The 11,231-nt window shown below is 35.4% G+C and overlaps 1 protein-coding gene across 1 annotated transcript; it reads right to left on the bottom strand.

Annotated features, from left to right (window-relative positions):
- Positions 1-1,730: 1,730 nt before the first annotated feature.
- On the bottom strand, positions 1,731-9,503 carry LOC141364319 (uncharacterized). The gene is made up of 15 exons (XM_073868677.1): positions 9,418-9,503; positions 7,123-7,201; positions 6,791-6,812; positions 6,414-6,477; positions 6,218-6,317; positions 6,061-6,089; positions 5,864-5,969; positions 5,749-5,773; positions 5,575-5,662; positions 5,246-5,358; positions 5,107-5,167; positions 4,847-4,922; positions 4,730-4,754; positions 2,262-2,571; positions 1,731-1,890 (listed from the first exon to the last, which is right to left on the bottom strand). Exons 2-15 carry the CDS (start codon positions 7,198-7,200, stop codon positions 1,746-1,748), a joined length of 1,242 nt encoding a protein of 413 aa, XP_073724778.1. The 5' UTR covers position 7,201; positions 9,418-9,503; the 3' UTR covers positions 1,731-1,745.
- Positions 9,504-11,231: the final 1,728 nt, after the last annotated feature.

Raw genomic sequence — 11,231 nt, forward strand, 5'->3', positions numbered from 1 at the left:
GCACACACAGTTTATTTAAAACATATACATCAGCTATTAACAATCATCATATTCATAAACAAGCAAAATTCCTATTTGTGGCAGCATGACTGGAAAATATCACGACTTTAACTTACACAAGCACATTATTCACATTATGATCCAGATCTCTCTTTAAATGTTATAAACAATGCCATAAAACCTTAAAACAAACAAGTAAATAAATCGTTATTGTAGTAACTTACTTTTTTGAAATTAAACGCAATCTCTCGGCGCATCAGGTGATGTAACGTCAATCTCTGTTCATGTTTGTGGTGTTGTTTATAAATCAACGCGATACTAAACATCATAACATCATATTTTCACGCGATTTATTAACACGTCATAAATGTCGTTGTCAGGAAAGATATCGGAAAAATCTGGAAGTGAAGCACCTGCGCCATATTTCAATGCGACGAGATAAGCATCTGAGGCTCGATTAGTAACCATAGCAACCTAGAGAAGGCACTGCGCGTGTCTGGGATCGCGATGTGGTTGCAACGGAAATGTTGCTGTAGCTTTGAGGAATAGCTCGGCCGGAAATGCGCAGGCCTATATTGTAATGATGTATACTGTTATACAAAATAGACCAATAAATGTACAACTTACATGCTGTTTGCGTTTATACAGTCAACACACGCCAAAGTAAACACAAACACGAATTTGTTTTGTTCACTTATTAACCCATATGAAAAATCATTATTATACTTCAGTATTTACTATAGTAAACCCTAGAATATAATTATTACACTTTGTTAATGATAGGCTAAGGCTACCATATTATTCTGTATCAACTACAGTGAATTGACAAACTGTACTTTATACTTCAATAGTAAAAGTAAAAATAAAACACTAAAAAGTTCAAAAGAACTGTAGTGTCTAGTTAATAGTAACTTAAATAAAAATATTTTGTGAATAATATCGAATATTTACAATTCACCTGCAATGTTCTAATTTAAGACAGCTAAAACTGTTAGTTTAAAAAAAGTGCTTATGAAATCAATGTTTAGTCTTTTAAGGTGAATATGTTTACAAACTAGTATACAACAAAACAGAAGATTTAAATATTCAAAATTTATTTTCTTCACAAACTAGTCTCTCACTTCCACCCGGCCGTATGGATTAACTATTTTTATGACATCATTCTGAATTTCTGCTTTTATTAGATGCCTGACTGTGAGGTAAAAATATGCCCCGCCCACACTTCCTGTGGAATTTATGTCAAAAACTAAAGGAAAACACCATCGTTTTTAAATATTTTACTATGTTCTTACCTCAACTTAGACTAATTAATACATACCTATCTTTTTTCAATGCATGTACTTAATCTTTGCACAGAGCGTTATGAATGTGTTAGCATTTAGCCTAGCCCCATTCATTCCTTAGGATCCAAACAGGGATAAATTTAGAAGCCACCAAACACTTCCATGTTTTCCCTATTTAAAGACTGTTACATAAGTAGTTACACGAGTAAGTATGGTGGCATAAAATAAAACGTGGCGATTTTAAGCGGATAAAAAATGAGAACTATATTGGCAAAAGAGCACTTTGCAGCATTTCAAGGCACTTTAATGGTTCTTCAATTCTTACTCTTTGAATTTATTCCGTGTGATTTCCATCTCACCTTCATCTTCCTCCAACTATTGTAATCTGTAACAGGGATGCACGTCAGTATTGCAAGGTTTTGGATGTTTAGCGACATATGGGTCCAATATACTGTAAATGAATTACTCTTGATCAACATCTTCAGGCTCTTCCACAATGGTCTGAATGCCAAGCCTGGCTCGTGCCAGCTCTCTGACCGCCATCTCTGCTGTCTGCCTTGCGACTTCCTCTGCCATGCGAGTCATCTCTAAACGCTCCTGCATCAACCTATACCAGACAACAGCATTTACATTTATGCATTTGGCAGATGCTTTTATGCAAAGTGACTTACAGTGCATTATATTTTATTAGCTTGTGTGTTCCCTGAGGATAGAACCCATTACCTTTTGCGCAAAATCTATAAATTAAGCAATAGAAGCACGTAATATGTACGAAATATGTACATATCATGTCAGTAGGAGAGAGATCAGAAGAAGAAAAATTGACCTCAGTCACCATTCACTTTCATTGTGACCAAGCCTGACAGTCCTAATAACCAACATCTTTTGTGATCCATGAATGAAAAAGTAATGCGGTCTTATAATAACATAGGGTTAAAAATACTGTTTAAGGTGTTTGTATATGGTTTCCTATCATACCGTTCCTCCATAATAAGTATGGCTGTATCCTCTGCCTCTCTCTTGATACTCTCGATCATGGGCGTCCATCGTGCTGTTTGGGTCTCAGCATCTTCCAGCTCTGTGTGTGTTTGTGAGGGTGCGGCGACACTCAGTTGAAGGGATTGTTCTGGTGATATGGGTATCTGTGGTTGGCACCCAGCTTCTGGACATGAAAGTAAATCTGCTGGTGTTTTTGCTGGCTGTTCAGAGAAAGCTTCCTTCGGTTGAGCCTCATCTTCAGAGTCAACCTCTTCAAGGATAAAGTCCGCAGGAACTGAATTTACACTACCTGCTAAACATATACAGTTGTTTTACATTCCTCATTTATTTAGATGTCACTATGATATGGTGAATGTTTTAATATTTGATTTTTGCTCATTTTTGTCTTTTTAAAAAGACATGCAATTAAAAAATATTTCAGCTTAAGGGTGTATACCGTAAATATTTTTACAGAAGTGTACTTGAAATTACTGGCTATGGAGCAACTCTATTAAAAATAAAGGGGAAAAAAATTTTGTTACTTAAGTGTGCACACAAAAAGAAATAAAAAGTCATTTTTTAGAGAAAATATAAAAATATTGTTTTAAATGTAAAAATCTTTGCACGTTTTTAAGAAATATTTGCATGTTTTTAAAATAGAGGCAGATTCCACTCCACATAAGTGCAATGATGAATTTTCTTTTATTAATCCAACAGATTAAAATAAAGTACATAAAATATTAATATAATATGTCTAAAAGTTTAATAAATCAAAATATATGTTAAAGCAACACTAAAGAGTTTTTGCTCTTTGCTCCCCCTACAGGTTCGAAGCGGAATAGTCCATTACCACTGTCGTAAATAATTTAGCCCACTGCAGCAAAGCTGGCTCTGTTTAATTTGTAGGTCTGCCGTAAAGCAAGTTTTTGTAGTTTTCACTCGAATACCCGACGGTTGGAAACTTCTTTAGTGCGGTTTTGGCCGATAGAGGGCTGCAAAGCGAATGTGAAAGTGCCGTTCACCCTGTTTCGAGTGGATGAACGACCGAAACTTTTTTGGAAACGTTATTTTAAGGAAAAAAAACCTCTTTTGTGTTGCTTTAAAGAGCACCTATTTCATTGCTAAAACTATGTTATTTTGTGTATTTAGTATAATTCAATGTGTTTGCGTGGTTTATGGTTAAAAAAACACATTATTTTCCACATACCGTACATTTTTGTAGCTCCAGATTTCAGTCTCTTCTTGAAACGCACAGATTTTAAAAGCCCTGCTTCCCTGATTGGCCAGCTAATCTCTACCTTGTGATTGGCCTGAATACCTCTGACGTCAGCCGGAAATGTCATGCTCCTTACCATGTTTGAAAGATTTGCGGACAATGCAATGTTTACAGGAGTTAACTTACAGGCTGTGAGTCCAAGCGGGAGGAATTATGATAATGACGGTCTTGTCATCGCCAATTCAAGGAAGTAAACTGTTGCCTACAATCTGTCTGTTTGTTGTAGTCCAAGAAAAGAGATTTATGTTGGAGATGATAACTCACGCCATCGTTTACTTTGGCTTTTGTACCTTTTGCATATCGTTAACATGTACCAATACACACTTACACACCAAAGAAAATGTAAAAACGTGAATCGTGACAATAGGTGCTCTTTAAATATAGACACAAATGTAAACTACATTTATGAGTTGAATGAAGGCAATACACATTTTTGCTTAAATGTGACCCTGTCTGTAAAGTCCTGTTTTAAATCTCATAATCCAATTATCAGATCAAGGGCATCAAAGTTTGATTTCACATTGATTTCAATTTTTTCTGAACCATTTTATAGTCAATATTAAAGATATCAAGGTAATATATTCTCACAGATCGTTATTTATGGTTTTATGAAAAATCACAAAAATTACTTTAACTGTGTTTTAACATGCAGGGTCACATTTAAGTCTGAGTACCTGAGAAAACACGCAGTAGAAACACAGTAATGCCAACTACTTGTCAGGAGGATCATAAATCCTTCAAGACGTCTACAACCATAAAGATCACTGCAGAATAAAACAAACATCCATAAGAGCTGCCAGCTATTTGTACATTATAGTTTAGAGTACATTCAATGCATTTGCATAGCTGCCTGGTCATTCAATAGAGTTACAAAGTAACTTCTCCCCATCTTCCACTGTCCATTTGTCTGTGACTTTGTATAATGCTGTTGTCTGTCTCTTTCTCTCTCCTTTTGTTTAAGGGGTTCTCAGTGTCCTCCCCCCTGTAACAGAAGGAGAAGATGGACTGAGTTATGAGTTTGTCCTAAACTGCCTGGCCCTGCTTGGGCACTAATGTTCATAAAGGCCACTGGTCTAGATTGGACCAATTTGTTATCCATGCAATGATCTTTGTGTCTTTTTTCATAGTGAACTAAATAGGGTTTCTAGGAAATAAACTGGGTTTGTTATGTAACATGGAACGTCTTGCTCACCATTTTGCAAAATCTCCCTGTCCTCCTGATGGAAAGATATGGAGTCAGTCCAGACTCACAACTAAATGAAACTACGAAATCAAAAGGATGAATGTAAAACAATCACTTTTCACTCACCATGTAACCCTCCTTGTTTTTTAACACGGGCTGCGGCATCGAAAGGCCCAAACCTTGAACAATCCGACCCACCATACTGAGAACAAGATGAGAAGAAAACACAAGATATAAACATCTATTCCATAAATATCTCCTGTAATTTTTTTTACATTAAAAAATAAAAAGTAAAAATATGAGGAGTAAAAACAACACAAGATATAAACATCTATGCCAGCATGCTTGTATATTCATACCATTACTAAAGATAATTTTGATTTCACCTGGTAGCTTTCAAATCAACCTCTGTAACGCTGGTAATCGACTCTGGAGGAGGTGAAAAAACTGTTGGACCTAGAAATCTTTTGATTAGTTAACCAAGAATGAAACTAGATAGTGTAGCTTTTGAAACACCTCGGGTACCTTTGTTGGAGCACTGTGATGATCTTGGTGAGGAATCGTTGGAGTTATTTGGAGGTCTGACAACATGTTGAGGCAGAGCGTTTTGAAAACCACTCTTTATCCAATTCATTATTCTATATACACCAAAAAAAGCAAAATTATTTACTAGCAGACTATATTTGGACTTTCATGGTGCTTACTTTTGGCCCTTATTTGTAAGTAGCTTTGCATGAAAATGTAAAAACTTGTGGCTAGAGAAAAACTGTGTTCTTCGTATGATGTTATGTTAGTATTCTAATCTAATTTTCTTGCTTGTGCTTACTGTATATATACAATGTCAGGTTACTCACTTTGGAGGGAACTGAGGAGTATCCACCTCCGTTGCTTCATCCTCCGACACCATCTCTACTACTGGTATATGTGGCAAGGGCTCGTAATCTGGAGATACAAAGCACATCCAATCTTTATTATACTAAACACACCACAAAGCTTTTACTATTTCCTATCTACAAAACTATACCCACCAGGAAGTTCCTTGACATCATAGACCTAAAATGTTCAAAAGCAAATTAAAAATGTTAGTTGTTACATAATATTTCATGTATATTTATATGTATACATACTGTATAGTTTTCAAACTTCTGTGACTTCTTGACATTCTGGAGTCTCTCCCTGTCTGTATTTCTCATCAGGCTGAGGGACGACCTTTCCAATTCCCTGGGAGATCCAGTTTATAACACCAGTCCTGGAAAACAGAGAGCAAAGGGTCCTATGTGGTTAAAAACTTCTCATGCACAATGCACAGACTTTGTTCTTGCTCATGATCAGTTGTTTACCTGTCTGCAGAACCTTCGTCATGCATTGACTGCAAGATAAAAGAAAAATGAATGTCCAAATATGTTATATTAATTTAAATAACCTGTAATGCTCTTTTACAATTTATTTTTCTGTAAGATGCTAGGATAAAACTGTTAACTTCTAAGAAACATTTACTTTAGCATCAGAGTTGGCCCTGGAGAGAAGAGGACTTGCAGGTTGAGGCAATGCACTTGCGAAACCATTGGAGAGCCAGTTTATCATTCCATTTTGAACACTAAAACAAAGACAGAATAATTTAACATTTGCTATTAAATTACTGTAGATTTAAACATATAACTTTTTCATACATTGTGCAAAAGAAACTTATTACCTGCCCTGTGACGTTTGAGATGTTTGATCTTCTTCCCTTATTGATTTGGATGACTTTAATTTGACTGCATTCATTGAGAAAGACAGGAGTGTATAACATGTCAGTATGATTGTACAGTACTGCTTACAATAAACCTAGCATTAAATACATAACCTCCGGTTTCATAGACAAGGCTTAAGGCACGCTTTAGGTGTCTCCACTGAAAATAACTTGCACTGCCATTGATTTGTCTCAATATACAAACCAGTAATGTCTTTTTCCAAGGCATGCTCATTCAAGATGCTTAAACAAATTAATTTAATTTAGACCTAGTCCTGGTTTTAGCTAAGCCTTGTCTGTGAAACCAGGCCTACAACATGTTTTATCAGTTAATGTACCTCGATTTGATGTTTTCCCATTCTGTGGAGGAACATAAAGGGGATGACAGATAACGTATAAAATGCATTACTACACCAAAGAAACGTCTACATATCGGCAATACAGTATATTAGATTTATTGTAATAGTTTTTTATTTACATGAAGGGAGACAACATTTTTTTTTTCATTTTTTGGTATTGTAGTAAATAAGGAAAACAGGAAATTATGGAGCAATGGGATAATGCGCACAAGATATAGGCACTCAACAAAACAACATAAGACTAGCACTTGTAGATCATAGATTAGTTGCAATGTAAATTAGTCATGGATACAATGTTAAGAGGAGTTTACCACAGTGGCTGGTGCCTTTTCAAGACTGTCCTGTCCATCAGGGGGATGCGGCACTACCTTTACCATCCAGTTAAACATCCTGAGAGGAAAACAAAAGTGCATCAACTGTCTCATACATATACTGCATCTATTATGATAACATTGAAGTTTAAAGGCGGAGTCCACGATGTTTGAAAAACGCTTTGGAAAAGGAGACGGGCCGACTACCAAAACACACTTATAGCCAATCAAATCAAATCAAATGCCGGGTTGCGTATGTGTGGGGCGGGTCTATCAACAGAAGGTCCAGATTCTATTGGGGTAGGGGTGTGTTTGTTTGGGTGATTTCAAATATCAACATTAGCTTTCAAACATCATGGACTCCACCTTTAAGTTCTTGTTACAGAGCATTTACTCTCATTGGTTGAATTTACTTAATTTTTTAACGCAAGTACTGTGAACTAAAACTACTTTTGAGTAATTTCAATATAATTCCGCAAATTCAGTATAAACTTAATTTTACATGGATTTAGCTTGGAGTAATATGTAAAACCAATTGCTCTGTCTAACATCTCAGTTAAATGAGTTCAAAGATTTTCTTTTTTTATATTACTTTTGGTTATAAATGGTATTGTCACAAAAATTTCATGACTGACTGATGATTTGTGACTACATGCATTGTCAGTATCATCGAAAGAAATGCAATAAAATGTGGTGAACAGGGTTCAAAAGTAAAAACTGATCACCTGAATGGTGATTTTACAAAATTATAATTTACCACAAAAGAACATCAATAATACTAAGAGCTTAAACCTTTATGACATTTTATTAACAAATATTTAAAAGTGCAGTGTGTAACTTTTAGGAGGATACCTTGACAGAAATGCAATATAATCTACATAACTACATAATCAGTGGTGTATAAAGACCTTATATAATGAACTGCATTGTTTTATTATCTTAATATGAGCCGTTTATATCTCCATACACCACGGGTCCCCTTACATGGAAGTTGCCATTTTGTGCCGCTGTGTTTCTACAATAGCCCTAAACAGACAAACTGCTCTACAGACCGTGTTTTGTCACTACTGTATTTTGTCTTAGACGACAACATGTTTGTCCTTTTACGGCTACCACAGCTTTTCTATGCATTTCGGTGAACGGTGGATTGAGCCATTGGTTGCAATTCACAATCTCACTGCTAGATGCTGCTAAAATCTACACACTGCACCTTTAAGTTCAAATTCTTATTAGTTTTTCTGTGATGAAGCATAAATAATCAACATATTCAGACACAAAGGGTATTTTTCACAACATGTAATGATCATTTTAACTTCATTACACTTGAATGTTTCATTCATTTTTTCATGTTTGTTTAATGCATTTTGTAAATGTTAAATGAATTAGATTTTTAAGTATAGGTGGAAACATAAAATATTAAGTGAAGACAATATCTGGGTTAACAGTTTAGGAGGCTACATTGAGCTCTCAGTTTTACTTAAGAGGAAAAATACAAATTCAAATAGATTTGTTTGCAGGAAAAGGATTTAAGCCTTGGGAAAGCCCAATGACATTTCAACTTCTGTAATACTTTAATGTTTACAGCCATCAGGGCTTGCTTCCAGGAAAAGCCCACAATGGTTTCAAAAACAGAATGATGTCAAGTTTTTGCCACATCCTTTAACAATTAAAGGAGGTTTGATATGAACAATAAGACCAGTGAGACACAGCTGAATATGTGCAGGCCACATATAGGGAAGAATACATTACTAAAACTGACAGAAAGCTGATCTGATGTGATCTTATGGCAATTTGGACATATATGATAAAGTTTCTAATTCATATGAATTCAAAGGACTAAATGTGTCATTTTTTTCTCTGATTTGTTTTCACCCATAGCTTTGGGTTTGGGACGAGGTGTATTCTACATTATTGTAATTTTTCTAATAATCATACTTGAACGAATTCATACAAATTAGCCAACTCGTAATATATGTAGGCTACAAAATCCTATGAGATCAGATTGGATGGATAATTGTAATGAGTCAGGCATTAGTAGTTGGCAGCTGAGCAAAAGCCTGTTAAAGCAAAATCCCTTTACAAGATATCTTGCTTTGTGTAATAGAGAAAGAATATTTTTTGTTATCTATTATCTGTATATTTTATACATTATACATGCAATTTGCATTTCATCAAATGCATCACCTACCGCTTTAAGCAAACTGTCACTTGAACTCTAATTTAGATCACCATGTACCTTCATCATAATCTACTACATTTGCTAAAGGCAAAAGTTATTCTAATCAAATTTCTTACCTGGATTTTCAGCAAAGGTTGAGCATTTCCCGAGGATTGATAACATCCAAAGCAGACTTCAGCAATCTGTGAGGATTAGGATTGAGGCAGGACTGGGCTAACTGGATTAAATGTTGAAGGACAGTGCTACCCCTCATTAGATTATGTCTATGTTAAGGGCTAACTAGAAGCAAATGGGTTGTATGCTAAACTTGCCAGCCTTCAGTCTGTGTATAATTTACATTTTTCCAAAATCATAGTTCTGGATCCTATTAAATTGCTTGGCAGTGGAGACCAAGAACAAACTGAAGACCAGAATAAAACCTCAATATATATTAATATATGCATTTAATCAAATTAGATTTTACTCACTGCTGGTAACACAATGTGTGTTGTGCCACTAAACTAGTAGAGCATTGCGTTAGCAACGTAAAAGTCAAGGGTTTGATCCCTTCATTGCACAAAGTTTTTTTTACAATGCAGTTGCTAAGCTGTTCAACACAGTTTAGTTGTTTTGGGTGGTAACTCAATGACCAAAATCAAAAAGCCCAGCCTCAAATCTGGCCCCTGGATAACATCAACATTTGGCAATCCTATAGTTTGAAAGTCTTGCCTTGGAAAGTACCACTAATATTATATTATTGGATATCATTTATATATCAAGGGTTACTGGATATAAACTGCACATGCAGCTATAGATGGTCTCCATACAGTGCTGTTGATGAAAGTGTGTGATACCAAACATAACTGCAGATGGATGCACGTCATCAGTTCCCTTTCCTGAGATTATCTCAGATATTTCCTCCAAGATAAGATACAGAAACAAGTGATGACACGAAAAGAGAAACACGTCCTCACACCTAACCAGTAAGAATTGCGTAGCATGTATTTAACTAATCACAAGTGACATGAGAAATTAGGGAAGAGGAGCATGCAGATGTTTTCCATCTTATTATAGCTCTTTATGTCATGCAGCTAAAAAACAGGATTTATTCAAGAATTTAAAGCTAAGTAACATTGCTTCACGGTGATTCCTTGACTTTTAAAGGAGATCCCATCTAACCTGTTGCTTTCAGAAGCCAGTAGATAAGCGATGGGTGATCCGATAATGAGATGAAGGCAAGAGAAGATCTGTATCAGCAAACGGCCGACACAATTGATCAAGGGCAAGCCACTCCCTTACAAGTGCAAACTGTAAACATTTTAAACATTAATATACTGATCTCAGGTAAGCCCCTAAAGTGTATAACGTATTGGCACCCTAAGGCAGGTCTCATGACAGCGTCCCTGAATGTGATTGGACGAATTGCAAAAGTGTGTTAATCTAATCCTTTAACAGGATACTGGGGGAGAGAATAAAATAGCGGGGTGCAGTGCCAGTTAGTATGTTAGGAAAATGCTTATTTTGTTATTATGGTATAATCAGTTGCGAGACTTGGGGTAAATAGTCCGTGTGTAAATTCAACATACCAATAGTTTATTGTTATTTTTAAATATTAAATGCACCATAAATACACAAAAAGCATATTGCTTCATTGACTGTGATTCAGTGAAGAGGTATGATTATGATTTTTTTTGCAAGCAACGGATATCCAAATAGTTAACTCGTAATATACTTTTGTTACAAAGTGTCCAATCTTTTAGATGGTTAAACTGTCAGAAAAAAATTGATTCATTTTACGTTTTAAATTACTATTTAGGGGTTTGACAGTGTACAGTACGCTTCTTTGGTGTCATCAACCAATCAGCATTGACATGACATCATTTGCATCTATATGCATCAATTAACTAATTATTGCTTACTACAAGAAAATTAATTATGATGCATTGTGATA

The sequence above is a fragment of the Misgurnus anguillicaudatus genome, chromosome 6 (genome assembly GCF_027580225.2).
Source record: "Misgurnus anguillicaudatus chromosome 6, ASM2758022v2, whole genome shotgun sequence".
In the NCBI taxonomy this organism is placed as follows: Eukaryota; Metazoa; Chordata; class Actinopteri; order Cypriniformes; family Cobitidae; genus Misgurnus; species Misgurnus anguillicaudatus.

Excerpts from the sequence above, each read along its gene's own strand:
- LOC141364319 (XM_073868677.1), bottom strand. The coding sequence starts at position 7,200 with ATGTTTAACTGGATGGTAAAGGTAGTGCCGCATCCCCCTGATGGACAG. Across the intron at positions 6,090-6,217 it reads GGGCCAACTCTGATGCTAAA|TCAATGCATGACGAAGGTTC; the intron begins GTAAATGTTTCT and ends TTTATCTTGCAG. Across the intron at positions 5,359-5,574 it reads ACTCCTCAGTTCCCTCCAAA|AATAATGAATTGGATAAAGA; the intron begins GTGAGTAACCTG and ends TGGTGTATATAG.